This window comes from Coregonus lavaretus, assembly GCF_964263955.1.
Source record: "Coregonus lavaretus genome assembly, chromosome: 6".
Lineage (NCBI taxonomy): Eukaryota > Metazoa > Chordata > Actinopteri > Salmoniformes > Salmonidae > Coregonus > Coregonus lavaretus.
Window position 1 is genome coordinate 35,915,524 of NC_139993.1, and position 27,657 is coordinate 35,943,180.

Here is a 27,657-nt window from a genome sequence, read left to right on the forward strand (position 1 = left end):
CCCTTTCATTCTAAAGAAAGAAGGTTTGTGGTTGTACCCGTTTGCTCGTTAAAGCTGTAATATTTATGAGGACGGTTGCACATTTTGTCGGTCAATAAAAACTGTAGGTTGAAAGAGTCTTTGCCGCCCTGCAAGGCCTTGATCAGTAGAATCTAAAGTAAAGTTGCTGTTTGTACGTGTTGTGCATGTTGCATATTGTTGTGTGGAACAAAGGAAAGAGGTGTACTCACTGGCATGGTCTGGCTGCCATGAAGGGCACTGATTGCAGACTGGGCCTCAGCGTGTGTGGAGAACTTTACAAAGGCACAGCCTGAAAAAAACACACGCACGCACGCATACAAACACACACGCACACACACACACAGGGAAAGAGAAAGAAGCAGGGTGCCTTTATTAAACACTGTGAAGAGAAGCACGTCAAAACATTTCAGGGAGGCACAGACTCCCTTGCACAGCAGGCTGCTCCTCTCCAGGCTGCTCAAGCTGCAGGCTCTTGTACAGATTGCACTGATGAAGCAGAAAAGCATGCTATTTAGCTATTTAGTCCCATGCATATTAAATACAGACCCAGTGAATTGTATATTGTTTTAAGTCATTACGCATTAGTCTACAGTTCCTCGAAAGAAACCAAACATGTTTGAGGGACTAATGCTGGTTTGATCAGGACCTGCAGCGAAGGAACCCAGGGGGTAAAACTAGAGAAGGATCTTCAAGTGTGGCCTTATCAAATGCTCAACTCCTATCGACCTCTGGCCAATCTACACAAAATAGACCTGACAATATATGAATAAATATGTATGTACATTATAAGGGTTAGTTGACAGAGAAGTATCCATAAACATCTGTAAATCCAATCATATTATTTATTATTATTATTAAAGAAGTGCATTATCTGACTTTATTGCTATGGACGTTTTGAGTGATTCAGCTTTAGGCCAATCTGGGCCTAGATTCACATAACCCAAACAGAGTATAGCGGAGACAAAATGTAACGTCCCCTAGCTGCCCCAATGTCCTGTCTTCTTGTAAAGAACACCGCAATTGTTTTGACATCCGCCATTCCCTCTTTACTTGTCGAGTCAGAATGAAAGGGCCTCTACTTCGGAGATAATTCCACAACAATTTTCATAAACACTGGCCTGGGACTATGTTTTAGAGACATGAAGAACCAGGATTCCTACTGCTCTTTACTGCATGTCAGAAGGTATTGGTGTCTGGGTGGGCAGACCATGGGGCGGGTAGACCATGGGGCCTAGAGTACAGTGCATCAGTTAGGTCTTATGATTGTACATCTATGGGAATGTTTCACTTACAGGCCTACATAACCTGGAAGACCATTCTTAGAATAATACAAGCCATGATGACTCCTATAAAGAAACCCATTTACGTTGATTGTTTTTACACTACTGAAAAACTAAAAGAAAACATGCCCATTATGAATATCTGATTTCTCAGCTGAAACACCTTAAGGGTCAAAGTCAGTGACCTAGAATCTTAGATAATGTCAGAGGTACTATATATAATTGGTTCCTACCTTTGCTGTTTCCGTCAGGACCTCTTAGGACGGTGCACTCCTCGATGACTCCGTAGGGCTCAAAGAGGCGGTACACGTCCTCCTCAGTCTGTTGTTTGTTTAGCATCCCCACAAACAGCTTCCTGTCTTCTGGAACAAAGAGATAAGCAAATTAAGGGTTAAATTAAATCTCTGACCTTTCAATGCGACCAGTCTAAATGAGCATTACAAGAAAAATGTCATTACCCTAGCTATACCGATGTAGGCTCTGCTCACTATGCTCAGTGGCCGGCACTGGCAAATGAACATGGGGCAATGCATTTGTCTGCCACATTTAGCTCTGTGAGTTGAGTCACAGTGTATTGTTCCTGTGCCAAGTCTGCTCATTTTAATTTTGACGATAATTGGGTTTGCTCACATATTTAGGCCCAGGGTAGGCCTGGGGTTCTGTCAGGACGTGGCCATGCCCCTACTCTGGGGGAATGGAGGGAGGAAGCAGCAGGCTGATGAAACAGCGTTGGTCCTTCAGATACACCAGGAGCTCCAGGCAGTCCTACTATAGGTCTACTTCTGCCTCCTATACTGCTGACCTACAATATTAGTGAATACAGGCTATTTGTTTCTCAATCTCCATCTCCCTATGCCTCAAATGCTTAATTGCTGCTGATCCGGATGTTTTCAGTGTATTGCCACAGGAATAATATTCCAGAGCTTTTCAATGAACAATGACACGTCTCTCCAGCGCGGCTGAGGATAATAACGCTGGCTTTTCAATATGGGGGGGGGGGGGGGGGGGGTTCTACTAAGCTATATGGCATTTCTTTAAGGATCATTTAGTTATATATATCCCCCCAAAATATTTGTAAAGTATATACAAACGCGCTGAATAACAGATTCACCACATGAAACAACAGATAGTCCCCGCCAAAAATCTAAAGTAAGTTTGCTCTGAAGTGTCTGTCCTATATCTGAAAGATATAATTTGTATATATATATATATATTTAAACATATATATATATATATATATATATATATATAACCCCTTATTTCGGGCACTTTATACTTCCATTCATTTTTTCAACTGGTACCAGGTGACCTTCAGACGAGTCTTGTGAGGCCTGTGGGTGTCCTAGAGCAAAACAACTGACATATAAGTGTTCGTGAGAGTCTCACCTTTGCACTGTAGCTACCCACTCATTTAAGTGGGTAGCTACAGTGCTCGGATGCTACAGACAGAAGTTGGCAGATTGACTGTACCGACTTCAGACGAGTCCCAATACGCTTTTCGGGGTCGTAGAGCAAAATGGAGAACACCATCGTGTTCGTGAGCATCTCATCTTTCCATAGAGGTGTCAAACCGTTTAGATGCTACAGACAATTTTGTGAGAGTTACGGGATGTCTAATGGGGATTTTTGTATTATGCTAATTAGATTCCCATGGAGGCGTGGACATCAACCTTAGGGGGTTTTAAATGCAGGGGCACTTGGTCTTTCCTTGACCTGAGATGCGGTGTTTACTGATGTTCTGCTCCTATGATTAATGCTATGCTCACTAGTCCAACTGGCAGCAACACTACTCCAAACCTCCCCTTTACAGATTTTCTATAACTTCTAGTGCACCTATGTAACAAAGGCAAACAAAGGCAGAAGAGGATTCCAGGGAGCTTTGGAGTTCAACATCATTCCCAGTCTGTGGTAATGCGGTGTGTCAGGGTGACCTTTGTGGCCATGAGAGAGAGACTCAGAGTGTGTGTTGTTGTGCTGTGGCGTGCCCTGACCAAGGCAGGACCCACTGATATCTATATTCTTCCTCCAGCAGCCAGCCAAGCCCCTTGGAGCCCCACTGCCACACTGCCACAGCCAGGGCCCCGGCTGGCTCCCTCACTCAGCTCGGCCAATGACGCACCTTTAAAATAATCAACAATGTCAGACCGCGTGCTGTCGAGGGAGGAGTGGACCTCGTACTGCACTCTTTATTGTTAGTGGCAGGATCAGAGGGTATGTATCAAAATGGAAGCGATTCAATGTGACATCTGTCATGGTGGATTGGAGAGCATTTATCTGCAGAAGAGAAAGCCCTGAACTGGAAAATAAAAGGCCAAGATGCTCCTTCCTCTTGCTTGGGGGGGAATATGAATTTGGAGTTGGGGGGGTTTGTGGGGGGATTCAAATCTATGCACCCACTCCCTCAGCCTCTCTCACATGCACAAGTGCACACGCCCTCACGCACACACACGCCCACACACACACACACACACACACACACACACACACACACACACACACACACACACTCACACACACACACGTACACCTTTGCCTTTACCCTCTCCTCCATAGCACCCTCGTAACTTCCAGGCCTATAACTCTTACAGCATCCCCCCCTCTATGGATGATGGGAATGTGACAAGGCAGGATTAATGTATGCAGCTGACATATGAATTTCATATGTTCTGCACTATGACGTTCATGCCATGAACAGACCTCCTGTGGCACGTCTTAAAATACGACATTGCAACTGTGCCATCGCTGATAAATTGCTCACTGGGAAATCACCTAGAGCTGAATGGAATAATATTTATTGGACTCAGAGCACGTCAGAAATAGACCTATATATCAGATCAGATCCTTGTGTAACATTGGTTGGTTTACAGAGGGCAACAAAAGGCCCGCTACCAATTGGAGTCCCATTCTGGGCTGTTAACTTTTCACTGTATTCCATCAGAAATTCCACTGGATTGTCCTCATGTGGAGATTCAGAGACAGGCATAAGTAATGTGATGGAATATGAATGACTCCAATGCTACTGTAGTTAGCACAAGTTCTTCAGCTCCTGCTGAGAGATAGAGAGCATGTTCTACTTCTAAGTGAGTGTGCTTCAAAAACAACCTAACAATGCATGAAAATACATCATTTTGCAGACCTATTTTTCCAGCCATGATGTTCTGGAGTAAAACGGCATCTTGGGACTTGAGCTGTTGTTCATCTAGCTACAACACACAGCGAGGAACATTATCTTGTTTATCTACAGTAGGCTATGAACTCACATGTACGCACATGACACACACACACACACACGTGCACACTCACGCTGTCACACAGTTATAAATTATTCACCACTTTAGGGAAAGCGATTGATGATAGGCTCTCTCAGAGATGCTGTTGTTAAATCATTAAATAAGAGAGAGTGCTAATGTTGCTATTTAAAAATCTCTCCAGCCGGCCTCCTGAGTGGCGCAGCGGTCTAAGGTACTGCATCGCAGTGCTGAGGCTCCACTACAGCCTGGGGTTCGATCCCAGGCTGTGTCACAGCCGGCCGTGACCGGGAGCCCCATAGGTTGGCACACAATTGGCCCAGTGCCCGTTCCGGATTAGGAGAGGGTTTGGCCGGGGGGCTGACATTGGTGCGGCTGGCTTCCGGATTAAACCTCATGTCCACCAGATGCGTCAAACTCTTTGCATTCCGGCGGAAGTCATTAATTGTCAAGAGAGCAGTCCGCAACGTTACGTTGGGGGTGCAGCACTAGGCTATGCTGCGTTCTATGTACCGCATGTGCTCAATATTTTCAACTTGCGCGTTCTTTACCATGCGGTGGTACAAACGGAAGTACACACACAGACTCCAACTAGCTAGCTTTTAGTGCATCAAGTATGGAAAATGCGGGCTAAACATCTGGAAAAACCAAACACATGCATCTGGTGGACATCGGGCATTAAGCGAGCAGTGTGTTAAGAAGCAGTGCGGCTTGGCGGGTCATGTTTTCGGAGGACGCATGTCTCGACCTTCGCCTTTCCCGAGCCCGTTGGTAAGTTGCAGCGATTAGACAAAATCGTAACTACCAATTGGATATCACGAAATTGGGGAGAGAAATTGTATAAAATTACAACAGCATGTGCAATAAGATGCATGTCCCAGTGCTCAGGACTTTTTTTTAACTGTATCGACTGGCTGTTAATGCAGCTTTGTGGATTAGCGCTGTCACACAGCGGGGTGCCAAGAACACACAGCTACTGGTTACTGCCGCTCCACAAATAACTGTTAAGGCTGTTGTTTTTACCCAATGAACTGGTCATCCACATGACCATGAACACAGCTGAGACCAGATTCACCTGCAACCCATTTATACTGTAGCCTAATACTAAACCAACACAGCTCTTATACACACTCCACCAACACAGTTCTTATACCTCTGCTGTCACGACTTCCTCCGAAGCTGCCTCCTCTCCTTGTTCGGGCAGGCTTCTAGCCACTGCCGCTCCTCATCTCATCATTCCATTTGTTTTGTCTTGTTTATTACACACACCTGGTTCATATCCCCTCATCAGTACCTGTATAAGTGTTCCCTCTGCCCCCTTGTCTTTGTGTGTGATTGTTTATTGTGGAGGTTAGATTAGCTCGGTGGAGCTCTTTGTATTTTGTATTTGCGGGATATTCACCCGTGTGCCTTGTCGTTTTCCAGTGTTTGACGCATTGCTGACTCCTTCTAAATCACTCACCACATCTGCATAATCGATAATCGTACATTTGCATCTCATAGAATCACAATTAGTCATTTAGATGCGGCAAGTGACGTGTTACAGCGACAGCACCTCCTAACCACCCACAACTCCGTCCTGAAAGTTACACCCATCGTGTTGAATCTGGCCTGAGCTGATAAGCAACGGTTTGTTTGGAATAAATACATTGGAAATTAAAGCATGGAGTAATGATTGGGGAATGTGCTGCCTGGTTCTATATCCTGAAGGTTACTGGGCCCATCTGAGATTTCTAATCAATAAGTGTGTTTTCATATGAATTTGAAATCAAATTCAATTTAACATTTGATTTATCTGAAAAGTATGATTTAATCTCCTCACCCAATTCGTTGGAATTGTAATCCAATTACTTATTTACAACACTGATAAAACTATGAATCATTAATCATGCTACAGTCTTCAGATACAGTATTTTATTACTATGATTTTTTGTAGCTGTGCATGCTGCATATTCCCATTGAACTTTTCAAGGTTCCCATCTTGCATACATTAGCGATTTTGCAGTCAGGTCTACCATGTTGGAGACTTATTACAGTGTGTCTGCTGATTACATTCCTGGGGCTATAGCTGCTTGGGGTTTTGACAGTGGAATGGATAAGAAGACTTCCAGTGAATAGCAATGGGATGGGTTTCAGGGTTTTGGCGCTGCTGCAGGCTCCTGGAGAAAGCCCTCACAAGGGGTATGGTAAAAGCGTCCGGACCCATGTGTTGGCTTGCATAAGAACCTGCAGCCCTCGGTAAGCCAGGATGGATGAAATTGAGAGAGCGAGAGAGAGAGAAAGAGAGACCAACAGAGAAAAAGAGAAAGAGAGAGAGAGAGAGAGAGAGAGAGAGAGAGAGAGAGAGAGAGAGAGAGAGAGAGAGAGAGAGAGAGAGAGAGAGAGAGAGAGAGAGAGAGAGAGAGAGAGAGAGAGAGAGAGAGAGAGAGAGAGAGAGAGAGAGAGAGAGAGAGAGAGAGGGTTTAATGAGGGCGGTACTGAATCATGTTCGCTTCCTCTGTGTTTCTACCATGTATGTGTGTGTGAGAGAGAAAGATGCTGAGAGAGAGAAACAGATGGAGAGAAAGAGTGAAGAGAGAGTATGTGTTACAGAGAGAAAGCTCTTGTCAAAGAGATGGGTGGGTTGCTATGAAAACTACTTATACAGCGGCCTGTCAGTCATGTTTCATTGGAGTTTGGAGAGGATAAGAGGAGAGGAGGGAAAGGAGGAGAGGAGGAGAGAAGGGGAGGGGGTGTTGGAGTGGGGTCATTCCTCTATCTGCCTGCTGAGTTGGAGTGTAAATTCGCCTGTCAGCCACACAGATAAGGACAAATTATTAACAATATTAGCCGCCCGATAAAAAGGAACAATAATGAATGGATAAATATATTAAACCAAATGAGATCCCATTCAGACAGAAAGTGGGCCCTGAGAAACCATCCAGGTTTTCTCATTTGGGGAAGCAGATAACAGGTAGGGGAGGAGGGGTAATGTAGACTCCACTGTATTTCATCACACTCGCCCATCAAGCCATTGAGAATCACAACATTTGCGGTTGGAATACCAAACACCATTGCTTCCACAGCCCATTATAGTTGTTCAGCGAGGATGCCACACAATAACTGTCAGCATGTGTTCAACCATAAAAAACAGAGAGAATCTAATAAATTAATTAACCCTAGGAGATCATAGTGCTTAGCCAGTGGTATTTAATCCAATGTATTACATACATGTATATGAATCTAGTGGTGTGTTGTATTAATGAGACAGGCAGGCAGGCTGGGCTGGGCTGGGCTGTTGTGGAGGCTAGGCCTCTCTGGGTTGGGCCTGTGTTCCGCTTTGCCTGCCTGCCTGGCTGCCTGGGTGTTCAGGGGTGCCAGAGGAGAGTGGCGGTCTGGGCCCAGGCTTGGCACCGCTGCTGTGTTGAATGAACACTGCCAGATGAACTCCTGAATAATGACTATTTTATGTCCTCTTTGTTGTGTTTGTCACGTAATGAGGGAGGGTGACAACATATTGTGCCACAGTGCTGGAACAACTTCTGAGATAACTCCTGTGTACTGTTCTCTACCTTAACCCAGATCTGTGGAGTCTTTGTCTATCAAAAGTTGTGTCTGTTATGTGTTTGTTTGGCAACGCTCTAGTTAAAATTATCTGAAGTTGTCTTTTTGAGGCAATTACCAAAAAAATAAGCTATTTACAATATGGCCAATATACTCTGCATAATTACTACCTTTCAAACCATTGAGAACATGTTGCTTGGAAACATCAATATATATAATATATAACAAATAATATCACACAAACAAAACCCATTGCTTTCCACTGAATATCCAAATCACAAGCACGGTTGAAGAAGATTACATTCAAATCCTTTTCTGTTTTGGCCGGCGATGCAAGCTTGATTTTGTGTCACAGTTTCATCATGATAGTGTCAAGGCTGCTCATTGGTAGTGTGGCAGGGTGGTACCTAAATAAACCATCAATATAAAAGGCGGGGAGCAGTGTTTGCAGGACCTTGATAGCAGCCGGCGCCGTGCTGCAGTACATCCTTCACTAAACAGTCCTCTGGGAAGGATTAGGCCTCAGTGCTTTAACACTGGCCCCGTTTACTGAGCAAACTAAAACACAGTCCCCAACCACTTTAACACACCTAACCCATTTACACCAACACACATATCGGCGGGCGCATGAAAACACACAGGCGCTGCGCGCACATGTGCACACGCGCCACCACACACACACGGGTACATGCACGCATAGACACACACACACACACATTTTACACACAAACATGAAGAGAGGCTCCCAAACCCTTTCTCCAAACAAACACTCCAGTGAGTGTGGGAGGCTGTGGTAACTGTTGCACCACCATCATCCCTATACAGCGTTTTGCCGCAGAGGCAAAGATCAGACAGAGTGCATAAATCACACAGGGGAACAGGCTTTGAGCAACCCATACAGCATATTTCCACATTTGGCAGTTCGATCACAGACGGTGGATTAGAACAGTGATCAGATATTCTTTCTGTGCTGCTAGTAGAGACAGGAGCTGATGTATGTCATCTAGTGTTCTCTCCTCAGCACTCCACTGATTTTATTTATCAACTGGATCAAATGGCTGTAATGTGCTGCTGGGGGATTCAGCACTGGGGCTGCATGGCTCGGCTGGAAGCCTTGAGCATACAATTACTAGCCAGCCACTGCTTCCAGCCTGCCTGAGTGCACCATATAAAACCTCTGGGGTGCCTGTGTGTTAGAGCCCAGCCTACCCACGTCCCCCCGCCCGCCCGCACCTCAAATTGCAGTCAGGGAGGAAAAGAATCAAACGAGAAATTGCTTAAAATATTTTATCTCCACCATATACGTCTCAGCAAATTTACACTCAATATGATAACAAACGTGAAATATTACTCACTGTCTTGTGTTGGCTTCAACGTATTACGGTGGTGCTCATAAATCCTGGAACTGCTGTACAACGTCTATACGTACTGTATATAAACATTTACAATATTGCAGTGCTATTTATATTGTCTGCCTTCATAATGCCATTGGAAGGGCATTCTGGCATCAGTTATGATATGGATTTTATAACATTCCTTTTACTGGCGTTTCTATTACATCCTGGCTAAATTTGTCTGTACAGTATCAGGCCCTACCTTTTGGCAATATTTAATACTGTTCCAGCGCGTTTCTTAATTATTTTCTCATCGGTCAACTGACACTGATTCATGAGAGTAATGCTGGGCACTCCCTCTCAACCACCAACCACCAACACCCCTCCTCATCCCTCCTCCCTACACCCCAGTCTCTCACTCTCTGCTTCTACTCCTTCTGAACCTGCTTGTTCTCCCTTCCTTTTTTACTCCCTCTCTTTCCCTCTTCACTTTACTCTCTCTTCCTTTCTATCATTCTCTGGATCTCTCTCTCTCTCTAATGAGTTACCCTCATGCAGTGGTTTCTCTCTCTCTCTCTCTCTCTCTCTCTCTCTCTCTCTCTCTCTCTCTCTCTCTCTCTCTCTCTCTCTCTCTCTCTCTCTCTCTCTCTCTCTCTCTCTCTCTCTCTCTCTCTCTCTCTCTCTCTCTCTCTCTCTCTCTCTCTCTCTCTCTCTCTCTCTCTCTCTCTCTCTCTCTCTCTCTCTCTCTCTCTCTCTCTAAATAACTTTTTTTCCCACGATGGACAAAATTGACTACAGCAAGAGACAACAAACTTAATTAAAGAGCCAAAGCAAACAGGCATTATACAGGTGATATCCTGCCCTCACTATCCTGCCCTCACTATCCTGCCCTCACTATCCTGCCCTCACTATCTGCATTAAAGGGGAAGACAAAACCCAGCCCTATCTCGTCTGGGAGCTAGCTGCTCCTCTCACCTCAGGCAACCGCATTAAACCAAGACATACACAGACTTTGGTACAAAGGCTCTATGATCCAAGACAGGGAGCGAAATAGAGAGAAGTAGAGAGATAATGAGAAAGATGGGGAGAGACAAAGAAAGAAAAATGAGAAGGATCAAGCGGAGAAGATAGAGAGCGGGGCCATGGCAGAGAAGTGAGGATGTACGAGAATAAGTTATATCTCTGTGAAGCTTTGTGTGGGAGAAGACAGGACTGAGCTGGCAGATGACTTTGCTGGCAATGGATGAAAGAGGCTTATAGGCCACCCGGCATGTCAACCATCCCCACCCTGTGTGGGAGTATGGTGGGCAGGCAGGGTTCACCCCGACACTAACCCCAGAGCCCCATGGAGACCTTGGAGATGGTGGATTTAGATTTACCACATACATTATACATCAGCTTCCTTTTGGATATATTCCCTAATCCATATTCATTCAGTAATCTCAGAGAGGGTGTGTTAGCATGCCTGCTGCCTGTCTGGCTGTATCCTACTGTACCTTTACTCTCCAAAACTGCTGTGTTAACAGTTATGAGAGCAAAAATGGCTGTATAAGGTAAAACTACAAATGTATAAATAAATACATAAGCCTTAAACCATGTCACCCATATCTTTTTGCGATTCCACATTAACTGGAATTGATTCCATAGGAGCATTATGAAACAATGCTATATAGCTGGAAGTTTTCACGTCTCTGGACGTGTTGTTGCATGCTTCGTACGCAACTCCTCGGCGGTGTTAATGTGACTGCCGCAGGGAGCACAGCCCTGTCATTCACTTTGACAGCCAAGCTGCTTTCTCCACACACGTATGGGTGATGTAGACTTCAATTAGGGTGCAAGGTCACTCAGCACCCATCAGGAGCTAAACCGCGCTAGCTAATCTCGCTAATACATTCCAGCCAACCACATGAATAACAAAAAAACAACAGCAGGCCTATACAGTAATCACATTTAACATTGAACAAGATCACAGTTCTTGTTCACATTAAAATCAATAAGAACAGATATGTTACTGTACATCAAGTGTTTGCTACTGAACGTTACATTGCTAACTCCCATGCCGCCTCTCACTACTACAATATGAAGGGGAAACTTGCTGCTCCACAGTCCCTAACCACATCCTTATTAAACATGGATTTGAGGGAGAGACAGAGGGATGGCCTGCACATCCTTCCTCCTCACTCCTCTCCCCTCTCCTCCCCTCCTCCCCTCCTCTCCCCTCTCCTCTCCTCCTCTCCCCTCTCCTCCCCTCCTCTCCCCTCTCCTCCCCTCCTCTCCCCCACTGTCTTGACAGCCCCATTTGTTTTCATTTTCAGGATGTTTTGCTCAATATCTAATGAAATACCTATCTATATATCGAGCAAAATATCAAAAGGGACGGGTGGAATTGTTCATCGGCTGTCACCGAAGTTTCAGCCTTGCTATTCTACCCCCTATATTGGTTTGATTACATTTGGTGGGTTGTCATAACATATCGTCCTCTAGTATTCATGTGTGCACAGATAGCGACCTGTGTGTAAAGCATTTAGTATGCTGTCGATAAATTTGCTTAACCATGTATACATAACTGCCTCAAGTACGACTGTACATGCAGAATATGTAAACCAAATTTGCCGTATTTGTCTCAATATAACATTGTATGATTGTGTATGTGTCAGATTAATAATAGCCACAAACCATTCAGTAATTTCCATTCACTTTGATGGTCACTTTGAATTTGCTGTAACGCCGATGAACGATAAGCATTTTCATTCTCTCTGATCTTTTGGATCCAGTGATCTCACCCAGTCAGTCTCTCAGGGCCAAAACAAAATGAGATTTGAATCTCAACTCAGAATAACTAAGAGCCAGCCCATCCTCTCCAGCTTCCCTCCACCATTGGGTGCCAAGACAGAACTAAATTGCATCTTCCGTGCACTCTCTTGGCCCAGGCGTATGGGAATTCATGGTGTGTGTTGTGAGGCGAGCGAGCGTGCGTGACACCCTGAACGCACCTAGACCTGCTCCCAGCTCCAGTACTTTGTGTGCAAGGGAGAAGAGAGAGAAGTGCCATGTCAGCACGCACCATATGGAACTTGAAAAGCTAAGTAGTATAGCAAAGCAACCATGTGATGAAAAATGCATGCTGGGAAGAGGAGACCTGGACTACCTCCACACGGTTGTCTAGCAGGAAGCTCCCGCAGATCCTCTCCTGCTGTCTTTCCTGCATCGCTGACTGACATTTTCTGACAACAGCCCACCTTCCCTTCTTCCACTCTTCTCTCCGTTGTGAAGCCTCTCCCGATTTTCCCTCCAATCCAGGATAATACTTTACACATCTCACTCCTCACTCTCTCCTCTACCACTTCCTAATTAGAGGGGTTTCATCTTAGAATGACGGGAAAAGCTGGCCTGATGAATATATTAAGTTTGGTTGATTGATTGAGAGAACCTGTAGGGTATCTCTATAGTTTGGCTGTAGAGTTAATCAAAGAGCAGATATTCTGCTCCATTCTCTCCCAGAGCTGGAGGCCTGCTCCTTAATCATACTGTAAAGATGATGTAATGATAAGGAAACTCTGGTAATTAGACACCTGCAGTAGACTGGATTAATTAGTAGGCTGAACTTTCCCTGTTTAGTGTAGCCACTCGCTCTGCAAACTTTTCAGGTGATTTAGGATTTAGCTTTGACTTTGTCTGCCAACGCAGTATCTGACAGACAGATAGACAGACAGACACCTGGGCTTCGGCTCTGTTCTGTTTTGGTTGTTTTTGTCCGTTTCATCTGTGCTTTTGGTTCAGTGATGTCAAGCTGATCGGTTAGCGTTTTCATATTACAGACAGCAACAAGCTGTCCTTCTCACTTCCACAACAGCCTGACAACGTAATCTACAGCAGAGGACTGTGTTGACGGAACACATTATACAGCTTTGGAGGGTAAAGGTTATGCATCAACACAGAAGTAGGATTTAAAAACTGTAAACCTCTTAGAAGTATAAAATTTCTATGAGCACATGCCCAGCAGACTTAGCCCTGGCCTTTTTCAAATGAATCCATTACTGTTTGTGTGTTTGTGCATGCTGGGGCATACCCTATGTGTGCGTGACTGTGGAGTGTGTGTGTGTGTGCGTGTGTGTGTGGACATGCTCGAGAAGAGAGGTAGAAAATACTTGTAATCTTCCATAGAGCACTGTCAGCGGTTTATTAACCATGCCACCTCTTTCACAAGGTTGGGGTTCATATTGAAATGTCTGTATTTCAAATATCAATTGGTGGTGTCAGTGTGGCTCAGTAATGTGAAGGATTATCTGAAATGAGTTTAGTCAATTCATCATTTCAAAGGGCAGTCGCTCGGTTGCTCATTAGTTATTGTACACACTTTTCAATTGAGGGTCCCTGGAGAGCTGGCGTTGTGGAGACTTCAGCCTTCCATATAATACACATAGAGAGAGAGGCTGAGGAAGGGAAGGAGGGAGAGAGAGGAGGGGAGATGGTGGGTAGAAGTGGGGAAGGGAGAGGGAGAGGAAGGGAGATGGTGGGGGATAGAGAGAAGAGGGAGTTGAGGAGAGAAGGGGAAGTGGGAAGAGAGAGAGGAGGGGAGGGAGAGGAGAGATGGTGGACAGAGTGGGGTTGTAGAAGTGAGGGACGCTGTAGCGCTTCAGTTAGTGTGTGTGTGAAACTGGACTGTACAGAGTGTATGGACGGAGTGTACAGTTGAAGTCGGAAGTTTACATACACCTTAGCCAAATACATTTAAACTCAGTTTTTCACAATTCCTGACATTTAATCCTAGTAAAAATTCCCTGTTTTAGGTCAGTTAGGATCCCCACTTTATTTTAAGAATGTGAAATGTCAGAATAATAGTAGAGAGAATGATTTATTGAAGCTTTTATTTCTTTCATCACATTTCCAGTGGAATTGTGATACAGTGAATTATAAGTGAAATAATCTGTCTGTAAACAATTGTTGGAAAAAGTACTTGTGTCATGCACAAAGTAGATATCCTAACCGACTTGCCAAAACTATAGTTTGTTAACAAGAAATGTGTGGAGTGGTTGAAAAACAAGTTTTAATGACTCCAACCTAAGTGTATGTAAACTTCCGACTTCAACTGTTTATACAGTACAGCGTATGAGGAATGTCTGAAAACACCCGAGCAGCCCTAAGGCTTGCTGTTGCACATCGTATCGCCACTACTGTTTCTTGTGACATATAGCTAGTGTGAAAATGTTTACATGCCCACAGGGCCAATATACAGTGTGCCGACCTTCTCTTTTTCCACATTTAGATTAAATTGAGATGTTTTGTCAAAAATGAAAAGCTGAAATGTCTTGAGTCAATAAGTATTCAACCCCTTTGTTATGGCAAGCCTAAATACGTTCAGGAGTAAACATTTGCTTAACAAGTCACATAATAAGTTGCATGGATTCACTCTGTGTGCAATAATAGTGTTTAACATGATTTCTGAATAACTACCTCATCTCTGTACCCCAAACATACAATTATCTGTAAGGTCCCTCAGTCGAGCAGTGCATTTCAAACACAGATTCAACCACAAAGACCAGGGAGGTTTTCCATTACCTTGCAAAGAAGGGCACCTATTGGTAGATGGGTAAAAAAATAAAAATAAAGCAGACATTGAATATCCCTTTGAGCATGGTGAAGTTATTAATTACACTTTGGATGGTGTATCAATACACCCAGTCACTACAAAGATACAGGTGTCCTTCCTAAATCAGTTGCTGGAGAGGAAGGAAACTGCTCAGGGATTTCACCATGAGGCTAATGGTGTCTTTAAAACAGTTACAGAGTTTAATGGCTGTGATAGGAGAAAGCTGAGGACGGATCAACAACAGTGAAAAGAAGGAAGCCTATACAGGATCAAAATATTCCAAAACATGCATCATGTTTGCAACAAGGCACTAAAATAATACTACAAAAATGAGGCAAAGCAATTAACTTTTTGTCCAGAATACAAAGTGTTACAGTGAATACTTTCTGAAGGCACTGTATGTTTGCGGCAAATCTAATACAACACATTACTGAGTACCACTCTCCATTTTTCAAGCATTGTGGGGGCTGCATCATGTTATGGGTATACTTGTAATCGTTAAGGACTAGGGAGTTTTTCAGGAAAAAAAAAGAAACTAAGCACAGGCAAAATCCTAGAGGAAAACTTGGTTCAGTCTGCTTTCCACCAGACACTGGGAGATGAATTCACCTTTCAGCAGGACAATAACCTAAAACACAAGGCCAAATATACACTGGAGTTGCTTACCAAGAAGACAGAGAATGTTCCTGAGTGGCCGAGTTACAGTTTTAAATTAAATCTGCTTGAAAATCTATGGCAAGACTTGAAAATAGTTGTCTAGCAATGATCAACAACCAATTTGACAGAGCTTGAAGAATTTTGAAAAGAATAATGTGCAAATATTTTACAATCCAGGTGTACACAGCTCTTAAAGACTTACCCAGAAAGACTCACAGTGGTAATCGCTGCCAAAGGTGATTCTAACATGTATTGGCTCAGGGGTGTGAATACTTGTGTAAATGACATAAATGAGATATTGCAACGTTGAGTTCAACATTAGAGTTGAAGTGTATCACAAAACCAACATTTCATTATTTAGTTGAAGGCTCAAATCCAATCTACATTGGTATTTTCACTTAGTAATAATCCATATCAAATAACCATCTCTACATACTGTAATGAATCGGTTATCCTTTTCACATCAGAATCTATTTGATCAAACAGCCTTACATAAGACATACAGACAGTATCAGCATATCAGTGTATTGCATCAGTCAAACTAAATATTGCTCCAAAATAGCAGAACTATTTGCCATTGTTTGTGCGTCATACTGCAGTTATGGATGTTTTCAGATTGAAATAATCAATGTAGCCTACTGTATGAGTCCTGGCACAAAGAGGGCAAGTTGAGGCTATCGCATTGACCTCTCCATGGGGTCCCATTCCCATAGTTACTGTTGCTATGTTACTACAGTACCCGGCCTTGCTCAACATGCTGTAAAAATGAATGCGTTTTTGACAATGAGAAACAAAGAATAGAGTAGAAGGATATGTACTTCACAAGGGTGCCTGTAAAAACGATCTGCAGTAGTGAAGCCGTGTCACATCTGGATTCCTAAGCCACCTCTTTTAATCTGATGCATGTAGTCATGGGAAACAGATAGTCTCAGCTAGATGGTTGTAATAATACAGTTTTTCCAGTGTAGGTGTTTTTGTTTGTATTTTATAGTACACATTTGACACTGTATATTACACTGGTATATTATAGCTTCTAAGAAGATTATTTCAAAAGATATAAAGGCATTAATATTTTACCCTCATTGCTTATTACAAAGAGAATTTAGCTAAAAAAACACATCTTTAATTTATATTCCTTATTAATGATGTCATGATGACCTCTATGTGTGACTCAAAGTGTTGAATAAAATATGAATGTGACATTCCTAGACTGCTGACAATAATTCTCAAACACAACAATACATATTTCAAACATTCAGTTGAGAATATTTTGTAAATTATTTTATACATTTTATAAAAATATACAACTGAACTGGGCCTGACAACAATATAAAAAACAAGCTATTTTTATTTGTTCAGCACTGAACAAGTATTTCTGTGCATTGTAATTAATTCATAAAATGCTTTACTGGTTAATCCAGTAACCCATGGGAGGAGAGGAAGAATGTGCCAGTTTTATCCCAGAAAATAACAACACACTCATATCAGGACTTGGCAAAAAATGTTTCAAAAGTATTTTCAAATACTTCTTGGAGATGGATTCAGAACACATCATTTTCATGGTGTATTAATTCTACAACTTTCAGTTTTAAGAACAATTATTCTAGGTCATTAATTTAACATAATATCTGAAATATTAAAGCAGTTATGACAGCCATTTATCCAGGTCTCAAACATATACAGCTCTGGAAAAAATTAAGAGACCACTGCAAATTGTTCTTGAATCAGCATCTCTACATGTAGGACAGCCATTCCATTCCAGTGTCTGTTGAATTCCAACACAGGCACACCTCATTCTACTGAATTACGTACTGATTAGGTGATCACCTGAACCAAATCTTATTTAATGAGGAAAAGTATCAAAACCACTGCTGTGGTCATCAGTATCCTCTTGCAATAGGACCAGTTGGATGACAAAAACAGTGCTAATAGTACCTCAAATGTAATATTAATAAAAAAATAACTCTTGACCATGCCAAAAGAGTTGAAAAGGAAAGTTTTGAGTGAGGAAAAGAAGGGTTCAATTCTGGCTTTACTGGCAGAGGGATACAGTGAGCATCAGGTTGCTTCCATCCTTTACATTTCAATGACGGCGGTTCATAAGAACAAGTTCAAGCAGCAGACATTGGGGACAACAAAGCTACAGACCGGCAGAGGGTGAAAACGACTCGCTACTGACCGGGATGACCGCCAACTCATTCGAATGTCACTCAACAACCGTAGGATGACATCAAGTGACCTACAAAAAGAATGACAAACGGCAGCTGGGGTGAAGTACACGGCGAGGACAGTTCGAAACAGGCTCCTAGAGGCAGGGCTGAAGTCGTGCAAAGCTAGAAAAAAGCCCTACATCAATGAGAAGCAAAGAAGAGCCAGGCTGAGGTTTGCAAAAGACCATAAGGATTGGACCATAGAGGACTGGAGTAAGGTAATCTTCTCTGATGAGTCCAATTTTCAGCTTTGCCCAACACCTGGTCGTCTAATGGTTAGACGGAGACCTGGAGAGGCCTACAAGCCACAGTGTCTCGCACCCACTGTGAAATTTGGTGGAGGATCGGTGATGATCTGGGGGTGCTTCAGCAAGGCTGGAATCGGGCAGATTTGTATTTGTGAAGGACGCATGAATCAAGCCATGTACAAGGTTGTCCTGGAAGAAAACCTGCTTCCTTTTGCTCTGACATTGTTTCCCAACTCTGAGGATTGGTTTTTCCAGCAGGACAATGCGCCATGCCACACAGCCAGGTCAATCAAGGTGTGGATGGAGGACCACCAGATCAAGACCCTGTCATGGCCAGCCCAATCTCCAGACCTGAACCCCATTGAAAACTTCTGGAATGTGATCAAGAGGAAGATGGATGGTCACAAGCCATCAAACAAAGCTGAGCTGCTTGAATTTTTGCGCCAGGAGTGGCATAAAGTCACCCAACATCAATGTGAAAGACTGGTGGAGAGCATGCCAAGACGCATGAAAGCTGTGATTGAAAATCAGGGTTATTCCACCAAATATTGATTTCTGAACTCTTCCTAAGTTAAAACATTAGTATTGTGTTGTTTAAAAATGAACATGAACTTATTTTCTTTGCATTATTCGAGGTCTGACAACACTGCATCTTTTTTGTTATTTTGACCAGTTGTCATTTTTCTGCAAATAAATGCTCTAAATGACAATATTTTTATTTGGAATTTGGTAGGAATGTTGTCAGTAGTTTATAGAATAAAACAAAAATGTTATTTTTACCCAAACACATACCTATAAATAGTAAAACCAGAGAAACTGATAATGTTGCAGTGGTCTCTTCATTTCTTCCAGAGCTGTATATGTATGTCATACTACCAAAACAGGGGAAAACCTATTATGAAACTTTCACGCCAAAAAAACATATACGCTGTGCCCGATGCATACCCGCCCCTCACATACCCTTCTGCCCTTCACACACACCACACACACACACACACGTGCACGCGCACACACACACACCCCTCTATTAAAATAATACCTCACCCCTATCCCTGATGTAAAATATCTCTCTCTGCAAGATATCCAGCAAAATATGATCCAATGTTCTTTCTCTCTGTAGAAGTACTAGTAACCCCATGATCACAGGAGGGGGGAAAGAGAGGCTTTCATAAATGCATAATGATATGCTCTAAAACCACAGGGGTGAATGTAACCTTTTGCATTGGAGGACGATGTTATTGGAAAAGCCAAAGTCAGAGCAGTCATTTAAGTGTGTCTTGACAGTAACTGCTATTCCCATTAGTTTCTCTGCTGTCTGTTAAAATGCGGCGAAGGGAGAAAAAAATAAATGCCACCAGAAAAGAAATAATAGACCCCCATTTCCTACAATTTCCAATTCAATTTCTTTCCACTGACCTGCAGTAACTAGAGGAAATCAATGTAACCAGGGGCAAAGGATTCTGGATCCGGGGATGGCAGCCCTTTTTAAGGCAAAGCCTATCCATCACCGGGGATGTCGAGGCGCCAATCTGGCGTGTCTGATTGTGACACACACATCCTCTTCAGGCGTAAATTAAACCCTTTATTCAGTAGTGTTACGCAATATAGGAGGAGCCTGCACTGTGTAAGATTGCCTTAGAAAGGAGACTGGGAGAACAGGGGCTGGGGTCCTACAGTACTACTTATTCCCACTCTGGGGTTCAAAGGGATGGAGTGAAGGGAGGAGGGATGGAGTGATGGGAGGAGGAATGGAGTGATGGGAGGAGGGATGGAGTGATGGGAGGCGGGATGGAGTGATGGGAGGAGGGATGGAGTGATGGAAGAGAGGAGAGAGAGAAGGATGACTGTCTCCATGGCAGCCACTGACAGATGCCCTGTTCTCTAGCCCTGCTACAGCATCACCTCCCTACCCGCAGCACCAGTGAATCAGAGGGGAGACCCAGACACGGGCACTTCCTAAGGGGTTGAAGCAAAGAGCTGCTAGGGCAGTGCTCACGGTGCTCTCATGCCTCTGAAAGCCATAAGGGCTAAAATGTCAATGTTTTTCACCAGAAGGAACAGATAAAAGTACACGTTTTTTAAATGATTGATAGGAGCCCTGATATTTTTTGACAGCAGTTACGCTGTCTAACATTGATCCACTGTTCCATCAATTAATTTATTCATCTCTATCCTGTTATTTTCTACATGTTACTTTCATGTGCTGCCCCGTATGTATCCTTATCACTTCAAACTCATTGGATATGTTGAGATGAAGAGAAAATAACGGCCGTGAGGCAGATACATCTGCTTTGATCTGGATACCCACACATTCACTCCATATTCATACTACTAACAATGTTTACACTCGAAGGCCCACAAATCAATGACTGACTGGGCTGACATATACAAGTAATGCCTGATTTAATGCCTCAACCGAATAAAAAACTCCCATCAGGTTTGGGAAACTTCAGCTCATAAGCAAGATAACCTGAATGTACATCTGGTGCGTACTATATATACACACTACAGTACATAGCCTACTCTATATCATATACTGTACATGTATGGAAAATATTGAGCAACATCAGCAATGTTTGATAGTAGAAGGTGTCCACTAGCAATGCCTGACCTCTAACCTTAACGTGTAAATCTGCCAGGGGCAGTTGTCATCAAACAACCTGCCTTTGGAACGCTGGGCCAGAAAGAAGCCTGTGTTGCTGTGTCACACAGCTCTTAAGCTTGTATGTTCCTGTCAAAATATGGATTATGGTTCCTCTCTACTTATCTTCAAACAAGGCTTTCAACCATCTGTTGTCTGTGCTGCGGTCAAAGTCAAGAGACCTCTGCTTCCAAAGTGTCTGAGGAAGAAAATGGAGCGCGGGCCGGAGGGAAGGGATAGTGACACACTAGTCACAGAACAGAAAAGGCCAAAGAACTTTTGAAGCGTGAAAGTCTCAGAATTTACTTTTCTCCATCTCTCTTGAAGAAAAAAAGAGAAAGCATTCAAGGTCCGGGGGATTGTGAAATGTTATTTTTTATTTCCATTTGGAGTTCCTTTTTGAAGCACACACAGAGACTTGAAAAGCCATGGTTACAGCAGTTTAGTAACCATCCTATTTCGAAATTGTGGGCTTTTCAGATGTGGTGCCACTCAGTTCCTTAAGATTTTCAGCAGTATGGCTTCCTAGCGTATCCACAGCCAGTATGAGATTGCACAAACTTCTCCCCTTATCACATGTCCACTGCCTATACTGGGAAGGCTAATACAATACCATGCAGAAAGAGGCTTTCTAGCACTCTTCATGACAGATACCTATCTACATATGAATGTTGTTCCTAGAATCTGGCCAGGTTTTGAGATTTATAGGTTCAGTCAAACCTTGATAATGAAGTTGTTTTTCTGCCTCAGACCCTTATCATTCCATGTGCTGATACGCCTTGCCTCCAGCCCTTGAGTATGCACATCTTAGTGGTGGTTCCCCCATGGTTAGTAATTTCCTGCCTTTCAGCGCTGAGAGGTGTAATGAGTGGCTGGGCTGCTGGAGCTCTTATCTGCTGTGACAAATAACTGTTGAGCAGAAACAACAGCAGATTGCCATGCACAACATCTCCCATTCAACACACCAAACAAGCAAGAAAGTACATCTACTCATAATAGGCAGATGTTATAAAACACTCACTTAATTGGCTTCAGAACACTTTTCCTCCATCACATTAGACCTGTTAAGCAGACCAAGCGTGCCGGAGATGCAGCATCTCTTTTAAAGAAATCTCATCTTTACGCCAGAAGAGACTCCCAAGACCAGTGTTCAGTCATCAGTGGAGAAGCAGCAACAAACCGTTGTACATAAGACACTGTGATGATAGCCATGTGAAAAACACCACCGCCGATTACTCCTGTCAGCTCCAGTACCAGACGTACATTATGATAATGGTACCATCTGAGAGAAATATCAAATTTCTTGATTTTAGTTAACCCATCCCCACCTCCATGCTCCATCCATCCACTCCTCCATGAAACAGTTTAGACTTGTCCTTGGCTCAAAGGCAGAAGTACTTGAAATGCGTTTAGATTTGGTGAACCACATCAAAGAGACTGGGAGCTTATTTTCAAGTATTTTGCGCCCGAGGCTAAAGTGGTTCTGAGGCGGCTACTCCCTCTAAATAGTTTGTCTTAATTTCTCTACACTCTGGATCGGAGAGAGACTCCCTGTGTATCTGTCTCCTATGGGACTCTGGCCTCCCTTCATGCTCTCTCATCACCAGAGGTTACCATAGAAAAATCACTGTGCATAATAAACCTGCCGATTGCTTTCCTTAGGTGTCGATCAGTGATGCTCACAACAACTAAGCTGAATCCAAGTCGGCTAGGGCCAAAAGACGTCAAAGCATGTTTTTTTGCTTTGATGGATCAAACTTCTTCTCTTGCATTTGATAGTGCTTTCCTAGTAAACACTTTAAGTTTCAGAGAAAGTGTTTCTGTCTGGTCTTGTGAAGACCTGTTGAAATACTGCATAAAAGAAGCAGAGGGTTTTCAGAAGCTAGTCAACAACTAACTCTCATCATGACTAGACAGCACAGGGAAATGGAAGGGATTGAAGAGAAGAGAAACAGAATGAAGATGTCACTGAAAAGAGGACACCAAGGGGAGACAAGAAACCAAGCCAACACTCATAGCCAGCACTAGCTCTATTTCTTATCTTGAGACCGCTGCCAACCAGGCACTCTGAAGCCTCAGAGTACATCATTATTTATAATAAGAGCGATTGCTATGATTAGCCATATACTTTTAATTAACCATAAATAACATTTCATTAAGTATTTCTCTTAAAAACCCATAAAACATTAATATTGACTTGGGGCTGCCATACTGCAGTTTGCTGCTCATCCGTTTAGTTTATGGTCTCTTTAGCTTTTGTGTCATTAAAGATAATACAAATCAAATAAATGCTAACGTGAAAGCGCTTTGAATTCCACCCCCACCTACCCCACCCCCTCCAAACTTTCTCCTCCCTCTCTTTCCCACTACCTCCCAGCCCGTTGATATGCCCTTGCATGGATGGAAATGTATTTCATATTCTCAAACCTTGCAGTGCATTTGTGCCGAACAAATATCTGCTAATTACAACGCAAATGGTACAAAATGTGCTCTGTGACCATTACAATCGTGTTTGCTATGCTCAGGAAGGATGCTTTACCCATCACACCCTCACAAACACACCCTGCTCCCACACACAAACTCATGCATTAATTTAATCTCGTTCTAGCTGTCTTTCCATCTCACGGAGACAAACATTGAACAATTCTTTCCCCTCTCGTGACTTTGACCAATATTGGGTGAGATAGTGATCCAACCATGGAACTTTAATGAAAGGTTTTGCAACGATGCATGGCCGCTTGGTTGGTCTAATGAGATCCCTAACTGTTTCTGCCATCTGCCAACCTCAAGTCATGACATTAACTATGCAGCCAGCTAGGTTAATTATACATCTATTCTCTTATGTCAAACAAACAAACACATTTATGATGTAAGGCTTCGGTTGAATTGTCATGAGACGAAAACCTACAACTTACTTTCCAACATTCCAATAAAAGAGCACAGTATATGCTTCTGTTGTTATGTAGCAAATACTACAGTGAACAAAAATATAAATGCAACATGTAAAGTATTGGTCCCATGTTTCATGAGTTGAAATAAAAGATCAGAGACATTTTCCATACACACGAAAAGCTTATTTCTCTCAAATGTTGTGCACAAATTTCTTTACATCCCTGTTAGTGAGCTTTTCTCCTTTGCCAAGATAATCCATCCACCTGACAGGTGTGGCATATCAAAAAGCTGATTAAACAGCATGATCATTACACAGGTGCACCTTGTGCAGGGGACAATAAAAGGCCACTCTAAAATGTGCAGTTTTGTCACTCAACACAATACCACAGATTGCAATTGGCATGCTGACTGCAGGAATGTCCACCAGAGATGTTGCCAGATAATTGAATGTTTATTTCTCTACCATAAGCTGCCTCCAATGTCGTTTTAGAGAATTTGGCAGTACGTCCAACTGGCCTCACAACAGCAGACCATGTGTAACCACGCCAACCCAGGACCTCCACATCTGGCTTCTTCACCTGCGGGATTGTCTGAGACCAGCCACCCAGACTGCTGATGAAACTGTGGGTTTGCACAAATGAAGAATCTCTGCATAAACTGTCAGAAACCATCTCAGGAAAGCTCATCTGTGTTCTTATCGTCCTCACCAGGGCCTTGACCTGACTGCAGTTCGGCGTCGTAACCGAGCAAGTACCCCATGGTGGTGGTGGGGTTATGGTATGGGCAGGCATAATCTATGGACAACGAACACCGTTGCATTTTATCGATGGCAATTTGAATGCACAGAGATATCGTGATGAGATCCTGAGGCCCATTGTCGTGCCATTCATCCACCGCCATCATCTCATGTTTCAGCATGATAATGCATGGCCCCATGTCGCAAAGATCTGTACACAATTCCTGGAAGCTGAAAATGTCCCAGTTCTTCCATGGCCTGCATACTCACCAGACATGTCACCCATTGAGCATGTTTGGGATGCTCTAGATCCGTACAGCCATTGAAGTGGGACAAGATTCCACATGCCTGAGGCAAATGGTGGTCACACCAGATACTGACCGGTTTTCTAATCCACACCCCTACTTTTTTTTTTTAAGGTATCTGTGACCAACAGATGCATATCTATATTCCCAGTCATGTGAAATCCATAGATTAGAGCCTAATTTACTTATTTCAATTGACTGATCTTTGAAATTGTTGAATGATGTGTTCATCTCACAGGCAAATATTACCCAGTCTCACAGAAAAATATTTCCCTGTCTCCTTCTTGTCTCATTTCTCTACGGTTTTAGTAATATTGACATGCAATGCCAAGTATAGTATGGGTGAGTCCTTGGTTTAAGTAAAACTCATCTGTGGTTTTCCCAGGTGCCATTGTCCTGCCAGCAGGGGAGAGGTCACCGTGCAGGAAGAGAATAAATGTGGAGTGATTGAATAGTCTATGTTGGAGAAATGAGTTCTCCATTCATTCCATGTCTTCCAGAGGCGAAATGTCCTTCAGGAGAGTAAACACAATCTGACAGGCCAACGATGAGGACAGGCAACGGGGACGCTACAGTCCAGGTAGAGACAGACTCTACGGCCCTGCATGTCACCACAGCTCACACCGCTCACCGCCAACTCAGTGACCAACCACCAACCAACACTCTGCTAAGGCCTTTGCCTTTGTTAGTCACATTGGAGTTTGTTTGGTCGTAAGGGGGTTGGCTTTTGTATTTTTAAAGCTGTAATCGTTCTGTTAAATCTCTCTGAAAGTAAAACGTGATGTGTGAATCTTGAGGTATGAGGTGCTTCTAAGTATATCAGTGCTTCCTCTCCCCATTCCCACGTCTCAGATCCATGCTCCCTGTTGGAAAACAAATTGAAAATCGGAGCGCCCATCAGAGACCGGATTAGGCCGTTTTCCCGACATGCTTAAATTGCGGTAATCTCCTATGCAGATCACATCTGCAGCTAATTGATGGATTTGCCAGAGGATCTGAGAGTGGCTTGCTCCGTTGTGTACTCGTGTTTATTTTCAGAAGCAGCTCCTTTTAACCGTTGCTTGGCTGGAGCGGCTTAGAGCCCAACCTGCTGGCACACCAACACTGACCCCACTGTCAGGAAGCAGGAGGCATCTCACAACGCTCCCACAACACTCTCTCAATGCTCCCCAAACCCCACCTAATTACCCAGGCTAGGCATGACCTCTCCAACACGTTGGTTCTATATGAATAATTCACAGCAGCACATATTGTTGCTCTGGAAGCCCACTGACTGACTCCTCACTGCAGCCTAGAAAGAAAGACCACTGCATCACAGAGAGGATGAAGTGGCATACCCGCATCTACCCATACAGAATATGTTTACATACGCACCGAGGTTAGCAGCTCATCACTGCAGTGTCACATACTGTACTGTAAGGCAGAGCTATGACAGTTTAACAAGGGCCAACCTGCAGTCCCCGTCTTCCCTGAAGGCGTGGACAACTTCCTATACACACAGCTAGCCACACTGGAACACAACAAAAGGCTTTTAGGAGCCTGTTTAAAAACACCCCAACACTCATTCTCAACACTGACAATAGGGTGTGTGTGTGTGTTTGTGTGCCTGCTTACTTTTTGAAGTGCTTCCGTGCGCGCGAGAGAGAGTGGGGGGCCAGTGCTTGAGAAAGGGGGGGGGGGGGGGGGGGGCTGTGGCAATGATCAATTTTTTCCCATTATCCTCCCTGAATAAGTGTGCCTCATTTACATTCATGGTTATCCAGATAATGAAGCTTTCAATCCGGGAGATCCTGTGGTGAGAACAATGAACCCAATTACCTCCCGCCGCCTGCGAGATGGGATGGCAGACTCTGAGACAGATGGGAAAGGCTGCGGTCGGCCGGCAATCCAATCACATTCATCTCGCTCCCCTGTTTCCCTGTTCCCGTGTGCGTCACAACTTATCAACAGGCTGAGGCCAAAGCCCTGGGATCATTACATCAAACACACCACACACCGACCCCCCCTTCCTACCGCCACCCCACCTACCCTGAACCTGCGACCACATGAAGCCATGCTAGTGTCCCCCAGGCCCCCTCTGTCTCTCCCCTCAGCTCACATGCTCAAGGTTCTCCCTACTTCCCTTCATGAGCCCTGAAAGCTGGATTGATCTTGAACACTCCACCTCCTCCGCAGACAGTAATTTTTTTATTTTGGCAAATATCTGTCTCAATCCTTATTAGTGAGAAGTCCTTATTAGAGAGAAAGTATTAGATGAGGAACATTTCCAATGAATTATGAAACATGCTCAAGTTTCCTTTTGAGCTTTAATATTTCAGTTTTACACTCATATTTGAAACCATTCAGAGACGCACTTAGTGGAGAAAAATTTATACAGTACATTATCAGGTTTCGTGCAGACTTGCAATATTCTGAGAAAAATGGAAAGACTGTTGATCAAGAAATCTATTACACACATAAGGGCAACCTGTGTGGTAACTTTATGATGCAACCCTATGTAATAACTATGTCATTCTGTGTGATGAGGTTTACTAAGCTCTGATGATGGATCCATTTTTGTTGAATCATGAAAAATGGATACATCTTTGTAATGAACAGTCGTCCATTCTATAAGAAATGCATATGTCTCCATCTTACATATTTCTCGTGTATCTAAAGATAGATTAGAGCATATAGAAATCACTTAAGACATGATATTCTGTAAATAATTAACCCTTTTTTTCATTCAATGTTTAGGTAACATCCATTGTTCAAATAGTAATTATTTAACTACAGTATATGTACATGACAAATGACTTAATGCTTGTCATTTATGCTTGTCAGGCGATGCAAGTCATTGATGCACGTGGAATGACAGCCTATAGAATAAGTAGTGCTACTTCATAGTACATTACTACTGCATAGTACATTAACTACTACAACACTACAGATACAGCAATGGCTAGCTATGTG

The 27,657-nt window shown here is 43.3% G+C and overlaps 1 protein-coding gene across 1 annotated transcript in view; it reads right to left on the reverse strand.

Annotated features, from left to right (window-relative positions):
• celf5a (cugbp, Elav-like family member 5a) overlaps nt 1-27,657 on the reverse strand; it is a gene marked incomplete at both ends in the record, with an annotated part of 228,051 nt that overhangs the window by 42,332 nt on the left and 158,062 nt on the right. Inside the window, 2 exons of the mRNA XM_084163224.1 lie at nt 231-310; nt 1,535-1,663. Of these exons, the coding sequence (XP_084019350.1) occupies nt 231-310; nt 1,535-1,663 (209 nt within the window). The remainder of the gene's footprint in view (nt 1-230; nt 311-1,534; nt 1,664-27,657) is intronic.